Genomic DNA, 25,261 nt, shown 5'->3' on the forward strand with positions numbered 1-25,261 from the left:
GAGTGTTTGCTCGTGCTGTTGGGGAGGGTTTAAACTAATGTGGCAGGGGGATGGGAACCGATGCAGGAAGTCAGTGGGAAGTAAAGTGGTGACAGAAACAAAAGGCAGTAAGGGAGAGTGTACAAAACATGACCGGACAGATGGTCTGAGAAAGCAGGGCAAAGACCAAGGGAAGTCCAGATTAAACTGCATTTATTTCAATGCAAGAAGTCTGATGGGCAAGGCAGATGAACTCAGGGCATGGATGGGCACATGGGACTGGGATGTTATAGCTAGTACTGAAACATGGCTAAGGGAGCTCAATGTTCCAGGGTACAGATGCTATAGGAAAGATAGAGCAGGAGGTAAGAGAGGAGGGGGAGTTGCATTCTTGATTAGGGAGAACATCACGGCAGTAGTGAGAGGGGATATATCCGAGGGTTCGCCCACTGAGTCTATATGGGTAGAACTGAAAAATAAGAAGGGAGAGATCACTTTGATAGGATTGTACTACAGACCACCAAATAGTCAACGGGAAATTGAGGAGCAAATATGTAAGGAAATTACAGACAGCTGCAAGAAAAATAGGGTGTAATAGTGGGGGACTTTAACTTTCCCAACATTGACTGGGACAGCCATAGCATTAGGGGCTTGGATGGAGAGAAATTTGTTGAGTGCATTCAGGAGGAATTTCTCATTCAGTATGTGGATGGCCCGACTAGAGAGGGGGCAAAACTTGACCTCCTCTTGGGAAATAAGGAAGGGCAGGTGACAGAAGTGTTAGTGAGGGATCACTTTGGGACCAGTGATCATAATTCCATTAGTTTTAAGATAGCTATGGAGAAGGATAGGTCTGGCCCAAAAGTTAAAATTCTAAATTGGGGAAAGGCCAATTTTGATGCTATTAGACAGGAACTTTCAGAAGTTGATTGGGAGAGTCTGTTGGCAGGCAAAGGGATGTCTGGTAAGTGGGAGGCTTTCAAAAGTGTGTTAACCAGGGTTCAGGGTAAGCACATTCCTTATAAAGTGAAGGGCAAGGCTGGTAGAAGTAGGGAACCTTGGATGACTCGGGAGATTGAGGCCCTAGTCAAAAAGAAGAAGGAGGCATATGACATGCATAGACAGCTGGGATCAAGTGGATCCCTTGAAGAGTATAGAGATTGCCGGAGTAGAGTTAAGAGAGAAATCAGGAGGGCAAAAAGGGGACATGAGAATGCTTTGGCAGATAAGGCAAAGGAGAATCCAAAGAGCTTCTACAAGTACATAAAGGGCAAAAGAGTAACTACGGAGAGAGTAGGGCCTCTTAAGGATCAACAAGGTCATCTATGTGCGGAACCACAAGAGATGGGTGAGATCCTGGATGAATATTTCACATCGGTATTTACGGTTGAGAAAGGCATGGATGTTAGGGAACGTGGGGAAATAAATAGTGATGTCTTGAGGAGTGTACATATTACAGAGAGGGAGGTGCTGGAAGTCTTAACGCGCATCAAGGTAGATAAATCTCCGGGACCTGATGAAATGTATCCCAAGACGTTATGGGAGGTTAGGGAGGAAATTGCGGGTCCCCTAGCAAAGATATTTGAATCATTGACAGCTACAGGTGAGGTGCCTGAAGATTGGAGGGTAGCAAATGTTGTGCCTTTGTTTAAGAAGGGCAGCAGGGAAAAGCCTGGGAACTACAGACCGGTGAGCCTGACATCTGTCGTGGGTAAGTTGTTAGAGGGTATTCTGAGAGACAGGATCGACAGGCATTTGGAGAGGCAGGGACTGATTAGGAACAGTCAGCATGGTTTTGTGAGAGGAAAATCATGTCTCAGGAATTTGATTGAGTTTTTTGAAGGGGTAACCAAGAAGATAGATGAGGGCTGTGCAGACATGGTCTACATGGACTTTGAAGGTTAAATCTCACGGGATCCAAGGTGAGGTAGCCAATTGGATACAAAATTGGATTGACGACAGAAGACAGAGGGTGGTTGTAGAGGGTTGTTTTTCAGACTGGAGGCCTGTGACCAGCGGTGTGCCTCAGGGATCGGTGCTGGGACCGCTGTTATTTGTTATTTATATTAATGATTTGGATGAGAATTTAGGAGGCATGGTTAGTAAGTTTGCAGATGACACCAAGATTGGTGGCATTGTGGACAGTGAAGAAGGTTATCTAGGATTGCAACGGGATCTTGATAAATTGGGCCAGTGGGCCGATGAATGGCAGATGGAGTTTAATTTAGATAAATGTGAGGTGATGCATTTTGGTAGATCAAATCGAACCAGGACCTACTCCGTTAATGGTAGGGCGTTGGGGAGAGTCATGGAACAAATAGATCTAGGAGTACAGGTTCATAGCTCCTTGAAAGTGGAGTCACAGGTGGATAGGGTGGTGAAGAAGGCATTCAGCATGCTTGGTTTCATTGGTCAGAACACTGAATACAGGAGTTGGGATGTCTTGTTGAAGTTGTACAAGACATTAGTAAGGCCACACTTGGAATACTGTGTACAGTTCTGGTCACCCTACTATAGAAGGGATATTATTAAACTAGAAAGAGTGCAGAAAAGATTTACTAGGATGCTACCGGGACTTGATGGTTTGACTTATAGGGAGAAGTTAGATAGACTGGGACTTTTTTCCCTGGAGAGTCGGAGGTTAAGAAGGGGTGATCTTATCGAAGTCTATAAAATAATGAGGGGCATAGATAAGGTAGATAGTCAAAATCTTTTCCCAAAGGTAGGGGAGTCTATAACGAGGGGACATAGATTTAAGCTGAGAGGGGAGAGATACAAAAGGGTCCAGAGGGGCAATTTTTTCACTCAAAGGGTGGTGAGTGTCTGGAACGAGCTGCCAGAGGCAGTAGTAGAGGCGGGTACAATTTTGTCTTTTGAAAAGCATTTGGACAGTTACATGGGTAAGATGGGTATAGAGGGATATGGGCCAAGTGCAGGCAATTGGGACTAGCTTAGTGGTATAAACTGGGCGACATGGACATGTTGGGCCGAAGGGCCTGTTTCCATGTTGTAAACTTCTATGATTCTATGATTCTAAGTCGTTAATCAATATTCTGAATAATTGAGGCCCGTGCGGGACTCCACTTGTCACATCCTGCCAATGTGAGTACCTACCCATTATCCCTACTCTCTGTCACCTTTCGCTCAGCCAACTTCCTAACCAAGTCCGTACTTTTCCCTCAATTCCATGGGCTTCTATCTTAGCTAACAGTCTCTTATGTGGGACCTTATCAAATGCCTTCTGGAAGTCCATATAAATAACATCCATTGACATTCCCCTGTCCACTACATTAGTCACCTCTTCAAAAAATTCAATCAGGTTTGTCAGGCATGACCTACCTTTCACAAATCCATGCTGGCTCTCTCTGATTAACCGAAAATTCTCGAGGTGTTCAGTCACCCTATCCTTAATTATAGACTCCAGCATTTTCCCCACAACAGATGTTCGGCTAACTGGTCTATAATTCCCCGGTTTCCCTCTCTCTCTTTTCTTAAAAAGCGGAGTGACATGTGCAATTTTCCAATCTAGAGGGACAGTTCCTGAATCTAGAGAACTTCGAAAGATTATAGTTAGGGCATCCGCAATGTGCTCACCTACTTCCTTTAAAACCCTGGGATGGAAACCATCTGGTCCTGGGGATTTGTCACTCTTTAGTGCTATTATTTTCTTCATTACTGTTGTTTTACTTATGTTAATTTTATCGAGTCCCTGTCCCCGATTCAATATTAGTTTTCTTGGGAATTCCGGCATGCTATCCTCTTTTTCGACTGTTAATACTGACGCAAAGTAATTGTTCAGCATGTCCGCCATTTCCCCATTGTCAATGACAATATCTCCACTTTCAGTTTTTAAGGGGCCAACACTGCTCCTGACCACCCTCTTTTTCCTAATATAACTATAAAAGTTCTTCGTATTGATTTTGATATCCCTTGCAAGTTTCTTTTCATACTCTCTTTTTGTAGCCCTTACTATCTGTTTTGTGACCCTTTGTTGATCTTTGTATCTTTCCCATACTCCAGGATCTGTGCTATTTTTTGCCTTTTTGTATGCCCTTTCCTTATGTCTTATACTGTCCCTTCCCTCTTTAGTTGTCCATCGCTGTTTTTTTTTTGGTAAGTAGAGTTCTTGCCCCTCAGGGGTATAAACCGATTCTGTATCACGTTAAATGTTTCTTTAAACATTTCCCACTGATAATCAGTCGTTTTACCCATTAACAGATTTGCCCAGTTTACTGTGGACAGTCTCTGTCTCATCCCATTGAAGTCAGCCTTGCCCAAGTCTAGAATCTTAGCAGCTGATTCACTTTTTTCCCTTTCAAACACTACAATGAACTCGATCATGTTATGATCACTATTGGATAGATGTTCACGCACAGTTAAGCCATTAACTAAATCTGGTTATGCTGTTGGTTAAAAAGCTAACTGTCTATCCAAGAACTATTTGTTTCTATTGGACTGAGCAAATGGTATTGTTGGGTCAAATTTTTCCCTTCCTCTCCAAAACTTGCTCCATAAATTCTTCTTCAAAACCAATTTCTTTCTGGATACAGTCATTGGTATGAGAAAACAGTATCGGACTGGAAAATAGTTAATAATAGTGATAACAAGACAACTGATTAAGCATTGTCTAAAGATTGATAGTTACATTACTAATTTTTAATGTACACAAAAAAATCCAGATGCTTTAGATGTGCCATTCCAAATTAGTATTATCCAATTCTTGCTTGGAAAAACTCCCATATGAAATAAATAAAATCCAATTTAACAATTAATCTTACAGAACACAATAACGTTGATTCTTGGTTTTAAAGGAGTAATTACGTCAGGCTTGAAGGTCAGAAATCCTTTTAATGAAACAAAAGAAATGGAGTCAAAACACACGGAACACCTCAAATTTTACTATTGCGTTTTTGGCAAATTTCACAGGAATTTATTTTGAGATATTCCGCACAGAAAGTCTCCAAAGCGGCATTTCCCTTTTAAAGGTGATTAACTACGTTTAAAATGTATTAATGATACCTTGCGAGTTCAAAACTACACAAGGCAGTTGGCAAATCGTGGGTCCCACCATAATGTTCCTAATAATAGTGCATCTGAACAATTTCAAACGCACGAATTCGAAATATTATGAAAATTATGTATAGTTTATATACGGAGCGGCAAATTGAATACCTATAAGCTAACTCTGTGAAGTTTCTGTCTTGTAAGTTTGCTGTGTATTACATTATTGTGATTTTTCTGAAGATGATACTACCCTTAAATGTAAAATGCAGTTTGGAGGCTAGCATGCATTTGAATCCAGATACCTAAATTTACAGTGGGTCGGAAATGAGCAGTCTAATATAAGGGGCGTTTGTGATTTAGATATATGTTAAAGCTTTCAGTACTTTTTTAAAATTTTATTCCTGCAGTAGGGGTCGTTGATTAAACGGAATTTTTTAATGACACCTAACTGTGAGCTAAACAGAACCTGTTCACGGATTTTAAAACAATACAAATAAATACATTGTAGGACTCCCGATTAGAGCCTTGTGGTTTCTCCTGTAATATTTGATTCATTTGTTTCATTATTGTTCTGGGCGACCAAACATCGTACAGTAATTCGGACAAATCGAAACTGAGAATAGTGTCACAGCATGCCAAGACATTAGAGCTAGAGCTCGTCATGGCGGGAGAAACGCCCAGTGCTGAAATCCTCGAGGACACTGCTTTATTCACACTATAGTGTAACCAATTAGGAGAATGTTTTGATACGATCTACAGAACCCTATTGAACTGTCCAGAAACAAACGTTAATGGGAATTCTTTCATATGCTACCCATGCCATAACGTATGGACAAAGTTTTACACGTTATAAAATGTAAAGAAATCAATAGCACTGAACTGAACACTGTCGACCCGCCCTCCATATATTTGGTCGTTAGTTCTCGAGTGTGGCCAGCCCAGCCAATCCTACAGTCTGGTGCCAGCGATATCGACGGTGACTTTTCAGAGCTTTTGAGGATTGCGTTACAAAAACCTCGTCATGTTCTTTAGTTCTAAAACTGATATTGTGCCCCAGAGCAAACAAAATCAATGGCAGCACTTACAAAAGCATGGCGCTTGAGGCCCTTTTCTTTCCATGTCTTTAAAATGTATTGAGAATTTTCCGGGTTTTAAGAGGTTAAATCCAAATGACTATTAGTGAAAAAACATTTTTAAGTGAAAAAATATATTTCTAGGTGAAAACTAGGGAGAAAACTTAAAAGTTGCAAAAAAACCCCAGCAAAAACCTTTCTCCACGTAGCAGCAAACTGGATACCCGCAAATTGACTCTGAAGTTTCTGTCTTGTAAATTTGCTAGAACAAAGTTGGAAGTGAGAGCAAAATCATATTGGTTTGCCGAGTCCATTCTGAAATCTGAGTTTCGTTTTCTATTTGAATCTGAACTTTATATAAAAAAAATAGACGGGCGGAGGAGCTGACTTGTCACTGGAGGTATTAGGATTTAACTGTTACTTGTATTTGGACGCTGCAACTTGAATTTAGATGCATTCAATTTTCATGGTATTAGCATTTTAAAGTTGTGTTGATACTTCAGTGTTCATCTTTATTGTCCTTTTTTTCTGGACGAAGCTACAGTTTCTGTTAGCCTAACGACATCACGCTTTGAAACAGAAACCAAGGCAATACACTTGTCTATTTTAAAGGTCTCTGAACGAACATTTGAAATATGTTAATCTAAATACAGATGCGTGGCACTCTTTAAATATCAAATGTCGTGGTTGGAGATAATTGATGTGGGAGGAGAAGAATATTCATTTTATTTGGAAATCACAATATTGTGGATACGGTCAACAGTTCGAACCTCCCTCCTTTTACAGAGAATAGGAAATGATCAGTCTCATGGGAATGTGAATATTTATCAGAGTATTTTAGAGTCCCATTGAATTAAGAACGTTTACATATGTGGTGGAACGCATTTCAATATTTAAAAACATAAAGATTTCCATCTTTAAAAGTCAACCTTTGACATATAAAAATTTGTTGTCAATGTGACAACTGGTCAATGGAATCTGTCACCTGAGTTTTTAATGCTTTTCTTTGCTTTTTCACTCACCTGTGAGTCTTTTGCGCCTCCTTCTTGTCCATGACTGTTGGCACACAGTTTACCAGCTCGGTCCAGTCTGCATGCAAACCGCAGCTCCAGCCTGTAGAAAACCTAGAGAAAAGCCAGGTCTCTTTCTTGCCCGGTCGGTGGCAGGTGCATTTCTTCTGGCCCGGTTTACAGTCACAAGGCTGCTCCAACTGGATATTTCTCACCAAATGCCTCCCGAAAGTGGTGCCTCCAGTTTTCTGGATGTGCAAGAACACGATCACGTCGTCCCCTTTGATATTAAAATCCACGAACCTTTTTAGGTCTCCCTCGGTGAAGTTGAATTTGGCCACAAACTTGGCTGGGTTGTCATCTTCGTCCTTGTAATAATCCAGCTGTGACAGCATTATATCAGGCGGGTTGTCCCCCTTGCGCTTCTGCGCTTCTCCCCTTCGGATTTGGCAAGAGCTAGTACCTGGGCAAATATACTGAGAGATGATCATAACAAACAGCACAGCTAAAACAAGGGCCAGGAGCAGCTTATTGGATTTATCATCCATGTTCCCAATAAGCTTATTCTTTAGTCACACACTAACATCAATCAGTACTCATACTAACGGATTTTTTCACAGAAGGAAACATTTGTTGGTGGCTGTTTGCGTCTCCCCAGCCTTCCAGCATCTTCGCATTCAGGTGATGTTGGCACGATGACACCCCTCTGTAACTCTGCATCTGGTTAAGTAAATATTATAAGTCCATATTATAACAATTAAATATTGTCCGGTTTAAATTTGCAGCAATGCTCGTAAATAATAAAAACAGTAATCGTTACTGGACCACCCCTTCTTGTTTCTCAGTAGCTGCAGCAACAGCATCAGCCCGACCAGGAGGAACACTCAACATGTACCAGATCGAGCGAGAAAGAGGAGGGGGTTGGAGCTTCAACGCACCAACGAATCCGCGTCTACCATTCAAGGAGCGAGGCACCAAAAGCAGCCAATTGTCTTCAATGTCTGAGCTCCTAATTTCACCTCTGGCCAATCGGAATCCGAGACGGTGTCAATTCAGGAAGAACGTCAACCAATCCGATGTAAACCGGTATTCAGTATGACCAATCACAGTAGCAGGGCTGTTACTATTACAGCCAATCGGAGGAGTTGGCAAGCCCCTTGCGGCCGGGCGAGTGGCGCAGGGCAGGCGGTCGCGGTTGGCATCAAAGGATATTTTATGTAATTAAAGAATGAGCAGAGTAGATTGCAAAATGCAACGGATTAATTGCAAATCTGTTGTCTGTGAGACAAAGCATAGTAGACAGTTTTGGCCAGAAAGAATCCTTGGCACAGACCCTCGCAAAGTAACGTACAAATATAATTAAAACAATAATTATAAAGTATGTAAATGCTTGTATCTCCGATTTTTGTTAGTTTATAATTAGATTCAACTCTAATCAAGAAAAGTAAATCTACAGTTTTACGTTTAAAAATATCTTAATGTGGACTGATAAAACGTTACATTATTAAAATCTGACTTTTGTAAATGTTTTGCTAATTTCCTACCCTCCTCTTAAAACGGCTCTTGGGGTCGCGGGGCCCTTAATGTGAGAGGGTCCCGGCACAGCTTAATTTTGCTGGGTCTCAGGTCTGGGGTAATGTTTTGGCTAATTGAGCTCGGGGTTGCCATAAACACAACCACTGGAGAGCCAGTTCTGCTATGTAATTCTGCCTAGTGTCCACGCCCCTGACGAAAATTAAAAATATTTATGCGCACCCGAAATACACATACCTCTTGCACCAAACGGTACAAACCATTTGAGATTTTTAAATCAAAATCTCAATTTAGTATTTTTAGTTTCTGCAAAAAGCAAGGTCCTACATATAAAGAAAAATAAAGGAAAACTGCAAGTGTTGAAAATCGGAAATAAAAACAAAGGCTGAAAATGTACAGGTTATGACATTTCGCGTGTGTAGCCTTCATAAGAAACAATTAAAAAACATCAGGGAGTAGAGTTTCTGTTTTTAATAAGCTCGAAATTGTGCTGGTTAGGGTATAGTTTAAGTTTCCGATAAAATTTATTTGCATAACCACATCTGTAAAATCGTCAATCAGCACAATGGGGCAGCCTAATAGGATGTAATAGTGTCTTTTTTTCCATTAAAAAGTATTTCTTGATGTGTTTGAGAGTGGTAACCTGGTGCAGTTTTATTAATACAGCTGAAAATGGGTTTATCATCAAAAATAAGCAATTTGAGTAAGGGCATCCAGTCCTCTACCTGTGAGTAACCTGATTTAAAATCACTGAAAATGATTTTTTAAAAAACTGTACTGAACCATTTACTAGTTTCATTGGTGTATTGTCAGCTTCTTAGTAAATTAAATATTTTTTTATATGAAAAAATCTGTAAAAACGTGTCTACTAGCGCCTGTGCGCCTAAGAAAATGAGCACAATTTGAAGAGCCTTCCCGAACTAGCCCAATCAGCGGAATCTTGCCATTTTGACCAGGGGCGTGGCCAGTTTTGTGGGTGGGGCCTGATCTGGGACAATTGAATCTTAAACCAGCATAAAAGATTGCAGAAAACACGAACGTAAATGGTATTGGGCATAACTTACTTTTAAAATTTCGCTGGTTCGGGCCGATTTTGCCTGGATTGCGCTGATATTACTGGCATAAACGAGCAGAAACTCTACCAACAGGTTCTTAATATCAGAAAGAGAAATAGATCTTTGTTAAAACATCAGATGAGATGAAGGACAGCATGGAACTGAGGGTTGTGACAGCAACAGTATAGATTTTTAAATTCCAGTTCTCGGGATGTGGGCGTTGCTGGCAAGGCCAGCATTTGTTGCCTGCTACTAGTTTCCCTATATAACTGACAGCTTGTTAGGCTACTTCAGAGGGCAGTGAAGAGTCAATGTTTTGATGTGGGACTGGAATCACATATAGGCCAGACCAGGTAAGGACAGCAGGGTTCTTTCCCCAAAGGACATTAGTGAATCAGCTGGGTTTTTAGTTTTACAATAATCTAACAGCTTCATGGTCACTTTTACTGATACCAGCTAATATAGACTGGGGAAAAAACACTGTAAAGGGCAAGGAGGGTGAAGAATTCCTAAAATGTGTACAGGAGAACTTTCTTAATCAGTATTTTACTAGCTCAATGAGAAAGGAAGCAGTGCTGGACCTAGTTCTGGGGAATGAAGTAGGGCAAGTGGAGTGTGTTTCAGTGGGAGAACATCTGGGTAATAGTGATCATAATTAGGTTTAAAGTAGTTATGGAAAGGGACAAAGAAAAATCAATGGTGAAAATACCCAACTGGAAGAGAGCCAATTTCAGTGTTTTGAGAAGGGATCTAGCACAGGTGGACTGAAAACAAAGATTGGCCAAGAAAACAGTAAATGAGCAGAGGTAGTTTGGGTCCAAACCAAGCATATTCCCATAAGGAGGAAAGATAGGGCATCCAAAGCTAGAGCTCCCTGGGCGAAAATGGAAATAGGGGTTAAAATAAAACCAAAAAAAGATTTATGACAAATGTCAGGTACAGAATACAATAGAAAACCAGGCAGAATACAGAGAGTGCAGGGGAAATTGAAAATGGATATCAGAAGGGCAAAGAGAGAGTATGAGAAAAGATTAGAGGATAACATAAAAGGGAACTGAAAAATCTTTTATAAACGTATAAAAAATAAAAGGATAGTTAAAGGAATGGTGGGGCCAATTAGGGACAAAGATGGAAATCTTCTTGTGGAGGCTGAGGGCATGACTGAGGTACTGAATGAGTACTTTGTATCTGTCTTCACAAAAGAAGAGGATGAAGTTAACATCGCAATAGAGGAGGCGGGAGTAGAGATTTTGAATAGGATAAAAATAGATAGAAAGGAGATGCTAAATAGGTTGGCATCACTCAATGTTAACAAGCCACCTGATCCAGATGGGACGCATTCTAGGTTGCTGAGGGAAGCAAGGGTGGAAACAGCAGAAGCTCTGACCACAGTCTTTCAATCCTCCTTGGGTATATGAGTGGTGCCAGAAGACTGGAGGATTGCAAATGTTACATCCCTATTCAAAAAAGGGGAGACGGATAAACCTGGTAATTACAAGACAATCAGTCTAACGTCAGTGGTGGGAAAACTTCTAGAGACCATTGTCAAGGACAAAATTAATTCTCACTTGGAGGAAGCATGGGCTACTAAGGGCCAGCCAGCACGGACTTGTTAAAGGCAAATCGTGTCTGACTAACCTGATGCTGTATCAGAGAGGGTTGATGAAGGTATTGTAGTAGATGTATATATGGATTTTCAAAAAGCATCTGATGAAGTGCCACAGAACAGACTTATTCAGAAAATATAAGTACATAGGATTAAAGGGATGATGGTAACTTGGGTATGTAACTGGCTAAGGGATAGGAGGCAGATGTCGTGGTGAATGGATGTTTTTCTGACTGGAGAGAAGTATGCAGTGGGGTCCCACAGGGATCAATATTAGGAGCATTGCTTTTCTTGTTATATGTAAATGACCTGGACTTGGGTATAGGGAGTACAATTCCGAAGTTTGCAGATGATACAAAACTTGACAATGTAGTAAGTAGTGAGGAGGATGGTAGCAGACTTCAGGAGGACATAGACAGACTGGTGAAATGGGCAGACACATGGCAGATGCAATTTAATGTGGGTAAGTGTGAAGTGATGCACTTTGGGAGGAACAACATGGAGAGGCAGAATAATCTAAATGGTGCTATTTTGAGGAGGGTGCAAGAGCAGAGGGACCAGGGGGTGCATATTCACAAATCTTTGATGCTGGCAGGGCAAGTTGATAAGGTGGTTAAGAAAGTATATGGGATACTTGGCTTTGTAAATAGGGGCATTGAATACAAAAACAAGGAAATCATGCTAAACCTTTACAAGTCACTGCTTAGGCCTCAGCTGGAGTACTGTGTAGAATTCTGGGAAATACACTTTAGGAAGGATGTCAAGGCATTAGAGAGGGTACAGAGGAGGAGCACTAGGATGATACCAGGGAGGAGGGACTTCAGTTTTGTGGGGAGATTGGAGAAGCTGGGATTGTTCTTAGAGCAGAGAAGGTAATTTAAGGGTTAAGCTAATTTAAGGGTTAAGTCATGGCAGGAGATTCCAGGGCCGTGTCATGTTCCTCTTGTGGGATGTGGGAATTCAGGGCTCCTTCCTGTATCCCTGATTCCTTCACCTGCGGGAAGTGTGTCCAGCTGCAGCTATTGTTTGACCGCTTGACGGCTCTGGAGCTGCGGATGGACTCACTTTGGAGCATCCGCGATGCTGAGAAAGTCGTGGATAGCACGTTCAGTGAGTTGGTCACACCGCAGATAAAAATTACTGAGGGAGATAGTGAATGGGTGACCAACAGACAGAGGAAGAGTAGGAAGGCAGTGCAGGGGTCCCCTGCGGTCATCTCCCTCCAAAACAGGTATACCGTTTTGGATACTGTTGGGGGAGATGGCTCACCAGGGGAAGGTGGCAGTGGCCAGGTTCATGGCACCGTGGCTGGCTCTGCTGCACAGGAGGGCAGGAAAAAGAGTGGCAGAGCTATAGTGATAGGGGACTCGATTGTAAGGGGAATAGACAGGCGTTTCTGCGGACGCAACCGAGACTCCAGGATGGTATATTGCCTCCCTGGTGCAAGGGTCAAGGATGTCTCGGAGCGGCTGCAGGACATTCTGGAGGGGGAGGGTGAACAGCCAGTTGTCGTGGTGCATATAGGCACCAACGATATAGGTAAAAAACAGGATGAGGTCCTACAAGCTGAATTTAGGGAGTTAGGAGTTAAACTAAAGAGTAGGACCTCAAAGGTAGTAATCCCAGGATTGCTACCAGTGCCACGGGTTAGTCAGAGTAGGAATGACAGGATAGCTAAGATGAATACGTGGCTTGAGAGATGGTGCAAGAGGGAGGGATTCAAATTCCTGGGCCATTGGAACCGGTTCTGGGGGAGGTGGGACCAGTACAAATTGGACGGTCTGCATCTGGGCAGGACTGGAACCAATGTCCTAGGGGGAGTGTTTGCCAGTGCTGTTGGGGAGGGTTTCAACTAATGTGGCAGGGGGATGGGAACAGATGCAGGAAGTCAGTGGGAAATAAAGTGGTGACAGAAACAAAAGGCAGTAAGGGAGAGTGTACAGAATATGACCGGACAGATGGTCTGAGAAAGCAGGGCAAAGACCAAGGGAAGTCTAGATTAAACTGCATTTATTTCAATGCAAGAAGTCTGATGGGCAAGGCAGATGAACTCAGGGCATGGATGGGTACATGGGACTGGGATGTTATAGCTATTACTGAAACATGGCTAAGGGAGGGGCAGGACTGGCAGCTCAATGTTCCAGGGTACAGATGCTATAGGAAAGATAGAGCAGGAGGTAAGAGAGGAGGGGGAGTTGCGTTCTTGATTAGGGAGAACATCACGGCAGTAGTGAGAGGGGATATATACGAGGGTTCGCCCACTGAGTCTATATGGGTAGAACTGAAAAATAAGAAGGGAGAGATCACTTTGATAGGATTGTACTACAGACCCCCAAATAGTCAACGGGAAATTGAGGAGCAAATATGTAAGGAGATTACAGACAGCTGCAAGAAAAATAGGGTGGTATTGGTAGGGGACTTTAACTTTCCCAACATTGACTGGGACAGCCATAGCATTAGGGGCTTGGATGGAGAGAAATTTGTTGAGTGTATTCAGGAGGAATTTCTCATTCAGTATGTGGATGGCCCGACTAGAGAGGGGGCAAAACTTGACCTCCTCTTGGGAAATAAGGAAGGGCAGGTGACAGAAGTGTTAGTGAGGGATCACTTTGGGACCAGTGATCATAATTCCATTAGTTTTAAGATAGCTATGGAGAAGGTGAGGTCTGGCCCAAAAGTTAAAATTCTAAATTGGGGAAAGGCCAATTTTGATGCTATTAGACAGGAACTTTCAGAAGTTGATTGGGAGAGTCTGTTGGCAGGCAAAGGGACGTCTGGTAAGTGGGAGGCTTTCAAAAGTGTGTTAACCAGGGTTCAGGGTAAGCACATTCCTTATAAAGTGAAGGGCAAGGCTGGTAGAAGTAGGGAACCTTGGATGACTCGGGAGATTGAGGCCCTAGTCAAAAAGAAGAAGGAGGCATATGACATGCATAGGCAGCTGGGATCAAGTGGATCCCTTGAAGAGTATAGAGATTGCCGGAGTAGAGTTAAGAGAGAAATCAGGAGGGCAAAAAGGGGATATGAGATTGCTTTGGCAGATCAGGCAACGGTGAATCCAAAGAGCTTCTACAAATACATAAAGGGCAAAAGGGTAACTAGGGAGAGAGTAGGGCCTCTTAAGGATCAACAAGGTCATCTATGTGCGGAACCACAAGAGATGGGTGAGATCCTGAATGAATATTTCACATCGGTATTTACGGTTGAGAAAGGCATGGATGTTAGGGAACGTGGGGAAATAAATAGTGATATCTTGAGGAGTGTACATATTACAGAGAGGGAGGTGCTGGAAGTCTTAATGCGCATCAAGGTAGATAAATCTCCGGGACCTGATGAAATGTATCCCAGGACGTTATGGGAGGTTAGGGAGGAAATTGCGGGTCCCCTAGCAGAGATATTTGAATCATCCACCGCTACAGGTGAGGTGCCTGAAGATTGGAGGGTAGCAAATGTTGTGCCTTTGTTTAAGAAGGGCGGCAGGGAAAAGCCTGGGAACTACAGACCAGTGAGCCTGACATCTGTAGTGGGTAAGTTGTTAGAGGGTATTCTGAGGGACAGGATCTACAGGCATTTGGAGAGGCAGGGACTAATTCGGAACAGTCAGCATGGTTTTGTGAGAGGAAAATCATGTCTCACGAATTTGATTGAGTTTTTTGAAGGGGTAACCAAGAAGATAGATGAGGGCTGTGCAGTAGACGTGGTCTACATGGACTTCAGCAAAGCATTTGACAAGGTAGGTTGTTACATAAGGTTAAATCTCATGGGATCCAAGGTGAGGTAGCCAATTGGATACAAAATTGGCTTGACGACAGAAGACAGAGGGTGGTTGTAGAGGGTTGTTTTTCAAACTGGATGCCTGTGTCCAGCGGTGTGCCTCAGGGATCGGTGCTGGGTCCGCTGTTATTTGTTATTTATATTAATGATTTGGATGAGAATTTAGGAGGCATGGTTAGTAAGTTTGCAGATGACACCAAGATTGGTGGCATTGTGGACAGTGAAGAAGGTTATCTAGGATTGCAACGGGATCTTGATAAATTGGGCCAGTGGGCCGATGAATGGCAGATGGAGTTTAATTTAGATAAATGTGAGTTGATGCATTTTGGTAGATCGAATCGGGCCAGGACCTACTCCGTTAATGGTAGGGCGTTGGGGAGAGTTATAGAACAAAGAGATCTAGGAGTACAGATTCATAGCTCCTTGAAAGTGGAGTCACAGGTGGATAGGGTGGTGAAGAAGGCATTCGGCATGCTTGGTTTCATTGGTCAGAACATTGAATGCAGTAGTTGGGATGTCTTGTTGAAGTTGTACAGGGCATTGGTGAGGCCACACTTGGAGTACTGTGTACAGTTCTGGTCACCCTATTATAGAAAGGATATTATTAAACTAGAAAGAGTGCAGAAAAGATTTACTAGGATGCTACCGGGACTTGATGGTTTGACTTATAGGGAGAGGTTAGACAGACTGGGACTTTTTTCCCTGGAGAGTAGGAGGTTAAGGGGTGATCTTATAGAAGTCTATAAAATAATGTGGGGCATAGATAAGGTCGATAGTCAAAATCTTTTCCCAAAGGTAGGGGAGTCTATAACGAGGGGGCATAGATTTAAGGTGAGAGGGGAGAGATACAAAAGGGTCCAGAGGGGCAATTTTTTCACTCAAAGGGTGGTGAGTGTCTGGAACGAGCTGCCAGAGGCAGTAGTAGAGGCGGGTACAATTTTGTCTTTTAAAAAGCATTTGGACAGTTACATGGGTAAGATGGGTAGAGAGGGATATGGGCCAAGTGCAGGCAATTGGGACTAGCTTAGTGGTATAAACTGGGCAACATGGACATGTTGGGCCGAAGGGCCTGTTTCCTTGTTGTAACTTCTATAAGGTTAAGGGGAGACCTAATAGAGGTATTCAAAATAATGACGGTTTTTGATAGAGCAAATAGGGAGAAACGGTTTCCACTGGCAAGTGGGTCAGTAACCAGAGATCATAGTTTAAAATAATTGTCAAAAGAACTAGAGGGGAAATGCAGAGAAATTTTTTCACCTAGAGGGTTGTTAAGATCTGGAACACACTACCTGAAAGGATGGTGGAAGCAGATTCAATAGGAACTTTCAAAAGCCAATTGGACATGTACTTGAAGAAGACTAATTTGCAAGGTTATGGGGAAAAAGCTGAGTAGTAGGACTAAAAATCTGGCAGAGGCATGATGGGCCAAATGGCCTCCTTCTGTGCTGTAAGATTCTATGATTCTACTAAGTGGTACAGAGCTGGCAAAATAACTTGGTGCTGCTGGCTTATACCACTCTAATGCTGCCAAACCATTTCCTGCAGTTTAAAGACACAATAGAGAAGGTTTGATAGTTTATACCATCACCTGATCCCAGAGATTAAATTATAACCTTGAAATTGCTTTCTTTAATTTATTATGTTTTATTTGAAAAGTTGCTGGACATACAGTCAAGGGCAACAATGTAATTTAATAATTTCTCCACAAGTGATGCTGACTGGATAATTCACGGAATCTTACAACACCAGGTTATAGTCCAACAAATTTATTTTAAAATCACAAGCTTTCGGAGATTATCTCCTTCGTCAGATGAATGAATGAAAAGGTTCTCAAATCGCATATCTTATACTATGTTGGGACAGCATCACACCAATCAAAAGGTGTCGTTGTTATTCAAACAGGCCAGTCACGGAGAACAGCACGTCCCAGTACACTAGATATACATTGTGTCGATTACACAGGCAGGCAGAAAGAAACTCAAAATGGCAGAGAGAGAGAGAGAGAGAATTTTAAAAAACATATAATTTTTTTCCCCCTTTTTGCTGGTGGGGTTACGTGTAGCGTGACATGAACCCAAGATCCCGGTTGAGGCCGTCCTCATGGGTGCGGAACTTGGCTATCAACTATCAACAGAATACCCTTCGTCGTCCAGTACTTCCCTGGAGCGGAGAAACTACACCATGTTCTCCGCAGCCTTCAACATGTCATCGATGATGACGAACACCTCGCTAAGGCCATCCCCACGCCTCCACTGCTCGCCTTTAAACAGCCACCCAACCTCAAACAGACCATCGTTCGCAGCAAGTTACCCAGTTTTCAGGAGAACAGCGTCCACGACACCACACAGCCCTGCCACGGCAACCTCTGCAAGACATGCCAGATCATCGACACGGATACCACCATCACACGAGAGGACACCACCCACCAGGTACATGGTTCATACTCCTGTGACTCGGCCAACGTTGTTTACCTCATACGCTGCAACAACGGATGAACGGACACCGCGCAACAATCGCCAGACAGGAGGGTTCCCTCCCAGTCGGGGAACACTTTAGCAGTCAAGGACATTCAGCCACCGATCTTCGGGTAAGCGTTCTCCAAGGCGGCCTTCGAGACACACGACAACGCAAAATCGTCGAGCAGAAGTTGATAGCCAAGTTCCGCACCCATGAGGACGGCCTCAACCGGGATCTTGGGTTCATGTCACGCTACACGTAACCCCACCAGCAAAAAGGGGGAAAAAAATTATATGTTTTTTAAAATTCTCTCTCTCTCTCTCTCTCTCTCTGCCATTTTGAGTTTCTTTCTGCCTGCCTGTGTAATCGACACAATGTATATCTAGTGTACTGGGACGTGCTGTTCTCCGTGACTGGCCTGTATGAATATCAACGACACCTTTTGATTGGTGTGATGCTGTCCCAACATAGTATAAGATATGCAATTTGAGAACCTTTTCATTCATTCATCTGATGAAGGAGATAATCTCCGAAAGCTTGTGATTTTAAAATAAATTTGTTGGACTATAACCTGGTGTTGTAAGATTCCTTACATTTGTCCACCCCAGTCCATCACCGGCATCTCCACATCATGGATAATTCACCACATTGATCAATTCATGAGTGGATATAGTCAGCTTCACGATTGGAGATATTTATTATATTGCAGTGCTGGTCATGGCCTGTTCTATTTATAATAGCTGCAATATATTTCCAATGAGTATATTGGTTTGAAAAAAGAAAACCGTTTGAACTTTATTTTAAGATAACTTTGTTACTAAGATAAACTTGGGGAAATTTTGATTCTCAGTCTGTTCTGAGTCAGCAGATGTCAGCCGGAGCAGCACCTGTGGGCTAGAGAGGAGAAAATGAGGCATCCTGCAGGAAAACATGCATGCTTGTGGGTATCAGGTAAGGATAGGATTGGGCTCGACTATGATGACCCCTATGATCAAATAGCCTACCTTCACTGATTGTCTAGGTTCAAACAGAAAAAAATGCTCACCTATATATGTTAAACTTACTGATCTGCAGTCTCCAGGTATGTCTCCAGGCCATTTTTAAAATAATGCGGTGATGTTAGCTACTTTCCAAGCCTCAAAAATCTCTCCTGAATGTAGTGAACTTACAAAAATTTCAGTTTAAATTTTACTAATTTCAGAGTTTCCATTCACTTTAAGCCCTGTGGTTGCAGGTAGCCCAGACCAAGTATTTTATTTGTTTTAAGCATTTAACATTTTTGTAACTTTATATTTCTTTTGTTATTTGCATAATATCTAGCTCTTCCTCTGCCATTTCTAGAAATCTGATATATGATCTAGTGTGCTTTGCCTTCTCTTCCTATGTAAAATCTTGTGTGAAATAAATCTGCTATTTCTTTTCCCTCAGATTCTAGCTTCCTATTATCATTTTTAATTTGACCAGTATTTTCTTTGACTTTTTGTTTAGCTATTTAAAAAACACTTTATTGTTACTTGGGATGCTCTCTGTAATTTTATATTCATTGGGCTCGATTTTACCACCCGCTATCGGGTGCGTTCTCGGCGGGGGGGCCCCGAAAATCGGGAAATCCAGGAGCGGGACCGGATCCCGCCTCGATCCCGCCCACTTCCGGGTTCCCCGCTGACGCGCCGGCGTGCGCGCGCAGCCCCCGCTGGTGGGAATCCCGCAGGCAATTAAAGCCAGCGGGATGCCACTTGACAATATTTAGTTTGGTATTTCAGGTCATTAACTGACCTGATTAAGGGACTGTGTGTGATTTTTGAACAACATGGGACTGTTTCCCACACTGGGGGAAACACTCCCAGCTCGAATGGACGTGTTGCAGCTGTCAGCCTGTGGCAGCTGCAAAGGTCCATTTGACAGGTGGTGGGGGGGAGACCCTCACCCATTGCAGGAGGCCACTCTGTCACTTGGGACAAAGTTTGGCCTCCACCACCCTCCTCCTGACGGTCAAAGTCACCAATCTGCACACTTACCCCGGGGTCCGGAGACATGTACCTACCTTGCGGACCCCCTCAGATGTACATCTTGCGGATGGGGGGCGTCGTAGCTGCAGTCATGACCTCCTCGGAGGGCGAACAGGCTCACCAGCCTCGTCATCCACGCCGTCCACCTCTGACACGTGGAGCTCCACCACAGAGTGCTGTGACACATCCACCTGTACAGCAGGAGGGAGGGCTACCGCAGAGAGAGATGCATCGCAGAGGGCACTACCCTCGCCACAGGGTCTACAGACCGAGGCTCAGCTTCCTGGACCTCTCTGAGCAGCAGTGCACACGGAGACTCAGAGTCACTCGACATGTAGCCGTGGACATCTGCAGCCTCTTTCATGCCGATCTGCTCCTGGCTGGCCCGTGCACCATCTTCCTACCTGTCGCTGTCAAAGTCACCACTGCCCTCCCAAACTTCTCCTCCGCAGCCTTCCAGGGTGCAACCGGGGACATCGCCGATGTCTCTCAGTCGTCTGTGCAGAAGAGCCCTGCAAATACACCTACACCCACTCTGCAGTGACACAATGGGTGGCATCAGTGGTGGGTCCTCATAGTGATACCCAGGAGCGCGCATTATTGACCAAAACCGGACAAGATTCACGAAGACATGGCAGTAGTGGTGCCAATATAATGTGTGATGTGAGTTGTTCTGAAATTCAATATAAGTAACAACCATGACAAACCCTCAAACACCCTTGTGCATCCCCTTCATGCTCACGACACGTTTGCCTTACTGCACATATGTGATGCATGCCCTGTGGCTGCAGCACAGGTGGTGGCAGGTTGAGTGAGGCTGACCGTGAAAGAGATGCACGAGAGGGTGAGTATGGGATAGAGCCATGAGATTGTATGAGGATTGGGTTGCGTGGTAGTGGCGGGGTGAGTACTGGCGAGGTGAGTAGGTGCAGGTAAGGTGAGGATGGGGTTTGAGTGGGTATGAGGGGTGATGTGACAGAGTAGTGTTGGCAGTGCCGAAGGAGATGTGGGGTGGGGGCAGTGATGTGGCAGACGGAGTGTAGGGGAAGGACTACGTGTACTCACTTTGGCTGACCTACTGAGGTCATTGGACCGCCTCCTGCACTGTGTGCAGGTGGGCGATATGTTGGTGGCGCAGGTGACCCCCTCTGCCACCTCGAGCCAGGCCTTCCTGGTGGCGGAGGCGGGCCGCTTCCTCCGGCCCGCCGGGTGGAAGATCTCTGTCCTCCCCCTCCTCCTCACCCCATGTATTGATACCTGGGGTGAGGCATCATTAAACTGGGAGCAGCCTTCCCCCTGGGCTGCTCCATGCAGTCATCTTTGCTATTGGTTGCAGCATCTGTCATCTTTAAATAGAGCGCCTCCAGCTGACAGATCTTACTGCGCAAGTGCAGCCCGCCCGACGCGCAGATCAGCAGCGGGGAACCCGGAGGATCAGGTAAGTGGATCCAATTAGTGGTTTGCCTGCTACGATCGCACGGGAAACCCACTAATTTCACCGGGCGCGTTACCCGCTAGCCCATCCGCCGAGAACCCGCAGCCCTGCTAAAATCGGGCCCAAAGTCTCTGAGAACATCAATTTTAAGTCAAACAGTAAAAGAGCACTCTCTATTACTTTAGTATGGCTTTACAATTTCATTTACCAAACATTATTACTCTGATGAAATTTCTTAATTGGCCAGAATGTAAGTTTTTTGGTGATTTGGACAGTTCTTCTCTGGTAACAGGCTTGAGATTGTCTAAACCCTTTTATTTTAGGACCGTTAAGATGAAGAATATAGCACAGTAACATTTAAAATCTATTTAATACATTTAATTTTGAGAAGACCAAAAATAAAACAGTCTTCTGGTCTCAAAAAAGTTTTCACGACACCAGTCAGGCAACTTTCTTCGGACCATTTTAAGTCAGGTTGAGAATCCTTAGGCTTAGGGACCCTAAAAGAATGCTGACCTTACCCCTTGCTAAATAGTTCACGACCACTGTATTGCAACATGCTGAGGGTCGAACAATAGCATTCATTATAAAGTATCCTGTTATGTCCTAACAGTGCAGGTGGCTTGATAAGACATTGTGCAACTGGAACAGGTTAATGATTACCTTGACCTTTAAGTGTTTTGAACTAGGGCATGACTACCAGAATGTGTACATGTACCACTTATGATTGGCTCCTGATAATCTGCTGTTATGCTAATGTTCTAGCTGTAAATGTATAAGAATGCAACACATTGAATGTAACTTTGCCTTTCTCTACTGGATTCAACGGACTCCATAGGAGTCACTGGGGTGCATGAGAGTAAAGCCCCGCGGAAAATAAAGATGTGTTTAATTCTGAAGGTGTGTTCGAGTCAGTGTTTGCTGAACCAGACTGAGGGAAAAGAATCCAGATCAACAAGGTGACATCCTTTAATTTCACTTTATCTTCTGATATTTGTGTATTTTTATTATACATACAGCCTACTCCTGATAATTCACTAAAAATTTAAATTATTGAATAATTCAAGTTAAGCCACAAAAGGGACTTTGGTGCTGAAAATGAATTATCAGATAATTTTAATGAAGTGACTTTGAATTAAGAAGGGTAGACTGTATTGAAATATTCACAAATCTGTGAGAATGATGGATGTTGCAGACATAAAAGAAAACACTGGTGCTCTTTGAGCTGGTGTCGGAGTGAATCCCCCTCTTGCAAGAGAAGCCATGATCAATCTAAGAAGGCAAGGCATCAGCACCCTTCACTGGCATTGCCTGCTCCTTCCTCTATTGTTTTACCCTCAATGTCTAATAAGTTTCAATGCCCAGGGTCCACTGCATCTACTGGGTGCTGCCGATTGGACCAGGTCTCCACTGGTACTGGTCAAATAACGACTTTACCCTGAAATAAGGGATGGCTCTTCAACAAATTTAATCAACTCTTCATTCCAGGCAGTTTCACTGGCATTAACTGCACTTGCCATCAATCCGGTTCAGCAAGAAGAGTTATCTCCTTTGCATCATAAGGATCTGACAATGTATAGTGTTCATCTCGTGAATCTTACTCCTTTAGTTCTAATAATGATCTCAATGCAGTGTTTGTGTTCAGTTCATCTTCCCATTGCTATAGTTTAAAGCCTCCTCCATCTGCAGCAAGTGCCTCAGCTTCTAATTTGAATTTCCCTCAAAATTCAGGGCAGCATAATATAGCTTCATGTAATTTGACAGATCCACAGCCTAAAATTCCTATAGCTCAGCTGTTAAACAGCATTTAGCTCCATACGGCTCCTACCCCTGGGGAAGAAGCATGCTTTTTAGATAGTCAACTGCTCATTTTCTGCCAAATGTTTTATATAGATTTATTTGTCTATAGATTTATTGTTTTTAGTTAATCCTAGAATATCTTTCCGGGTCCTCTCCTTTCTCCCGTTGAGATTTCCAAAAAGGCTAAGTAAAGAAATCAAGGATAGTATCCGACTAAAAACAAGGACATATAAGGTAGCCAAACTTAGTGGGAGGATAGAAGATTGGGAATTCTTCAAAAGACAGCAAAAAGTAACTAAAGGATTGATTAAGAAAGGGAAGTTAGATTATGAAAAGAAATTAGCAAAAAATATAAAAACAGATAGCAAGAGTTTCTATGGTTATATAAAAAGAAAAAGAGTGGCTAAGGCAAACGTAGGTCCTTTAGAGGATGAGACCGGGAAATTAATGGTGGGAAACATGGAGATGGCAAAAATGCTGAACAAATATTTTGTTTCAGTCTTTACAGTAGAGGACACTAAGAATATCCCAACACTGGACAAACAGGGGACTCTCGGGGGGGAGGAGCTAAATACGATTAAAATCACTCAGGAGATGGTACTCAGTAAAATAATGGGACTCAAGGCGGATAAATCCCCTGGACCTGATGGCTTCCATCCTAGGGTCTTGAGGGAAGTGGCAGTAGGGATTGTGGATGCTTTGGTGATAGTTTTCCAAAATTCCCTGGACTCAGGAGAGGTCCCGGCAGATTGGAAAACTGCTAATGTTGTAAAAAGGGTAGTAGGCAGAAGGCTGGAAATTATAGGCCAGTTAGCTTAACATCTGTGGTGGGTAAAATTTTGGAGTCTATTATTAAGGAGACAGTCACGGAACATTTAGATAAGCATAATTTAATAGGACAAAGTCAGCATGGCTTTATGAAGGGGAAGTCATGTCTGACAAATTTGCTTGAGTTCTTCGAGGATATAACTTATAGGGTGGATAAAGGGGAACCAGTGGACATAGTGTATTTAGACTTCCAGAAGGCATTCGACAAGGTGCCACATAAAAGATTATTACTTAAGATAAAAAATCACGGGATTGGGGGTAATATTCTGGCATGGGTGGAGGATTGGTTATCGAACAGGAAGCAGAGAGTTGGGATAAATGGTTCATTTTCGGACTGGCAACCAGTAACCAGTGGTGTTCCACAGGGGTCGGTGCTGGGTCCCCAACTCTTTACAATCTATATTAACGATTTGGAGGAGGGGACCGAGTGCAACATATCAAAATTTGCAGATGATACAAAGATGGGAGGGAAAGTAGAGAGTGAGGAGGACATAAAAAACCTGCAAGGGGATATAGACAGGCTGGGTGAGTGGGCGGAGATTTGGCAGATGCAATATAATATTGGAAAATGTGAGGTTATGCACTTTGGCAGGAAAAATCAGAGAGCAAGTTATTTTCTTAATGGCGAGAGACTGGAAAGTACTGCAGTACAAAGGGATCTGGGGGTCCTAGTGCAAGAAAATCAAAAAGTTGGTATGCAGGTGCAGCTGGTGATCAAGAAAGCCAACGGAATGTTGGCTTTTATTGCTAGGGGGATAGAATATAAAAACAAGGAGGTATTGCTGCAGTTATATAAGGTATTGGTGAGACCGCACCTGGAATACTGCATACAGTTTTGGTCTCCATACTTAAGAAAAGACATACTTGCTCTCGAGGCAGTACAAAGAAGGTTCACTCGGTTAATCCCGGGGATGAGGGGGCGGACATATGAGGAGAGGTTGAGTAGATTGGGACTCTACTCATTGGAGTTCAGAAGAATGAGAGGCGATCTTATTGAAACATATAAGATTGTGAAGGGTCTTGATCGGGTGGATGCAGTAAGGATGTTCCCAAAGATGGGTGAAACTAGAACTAGGGGGCATAATCTTAGAATAAGGGGCTGCTCTTTCAAAACTGAGATGAGGAGAAACTTCTTCACTCAGAGGGTGGTAGGTCTGTGGAATTTGCTGCCCCAGGAAGCTGTGGAAGCTACATCATTAGATAAATTTAAAACAGAAATAGACAGTTTCCTAGAAGTAAAGGGAATTAGGGGTTATGGGGAGCGGGCAGGAAATTGGACATGAAGCTGAGTTCGGATCGGTCAATGCCCTGTGGGTGGCGGAGAGGGCCCAGGGGCTATGTGGCCGGGTCCTGCTCCGACTTCTTGTGTTCTTTAGATTTGTGGTTGGGATCAGATCAGCCATGATCTTATTGAATGGCGGAGCAGGCTCGAGGGGCCGATTGGCCTACTCCTGCTCCAATTTCTTATGTTCTTATGTTCTTATGTACATTGTAGTACATTGTATCGTAGGAGCAATGGACTGATGCCATTTAGGACTTCCAGTTCAGTCCTAAGAAAGGCTCGGACATTAGAGACAAGTTAACTTTCAAAATTTATTGAACATATACGTGATTACAAGCAGGCCAATATGTCTATTATATTTACAAACAGGATACCCATTGGGGATCAAGAGCATCTCTACTCCAGGTCAATACTTAATT

At 43.3% G+C, this 25,261-nt stretch overlaps 1 protein-coding gene across 1 annotated transcript in view; it reads right to left on the reverse strand.

The window, feature by feature from the left end:
• The window catches only part of hs6st3b (heparan sulfate 6-O-sulfotransferase 3b), an 871,025-nt gene that overhangs the window by 818,832 nt on the left and 26,932 nt on the right, over positions 1–25,261 (reverse strand). Inside the window, exon 3 of the mRNA XM_067986718.1 lies at positions 7,079–7,786. Within this exon, the coding sequence (XP_067842819.1) occupies positions 7,079–7,614 (536 nt within the window). The 5' untranslated portion in view covers positions 7,615–7,786. The remainder of the gene's footprint in view (positions 1–7,078; positions 7,787–25,261) is intronic.

Source organism: Heptranchias perlo, chromosome 6 (genome assembly GCF_035084215.1).
Source record: "Heptranchias perlo isolate sHepPer1 chromosome 6, sHepPer1.hap1, whole genome shotgun sequence".
In the NCBI taxonomy this organism is placed as follows: domain Eukaryota; kingdom Metazoa; phylum Chordata; class Chondrichthyes; order Hexanchiformes; family Hexanchidae; genus Heptranchias; species Heptranchias perlo.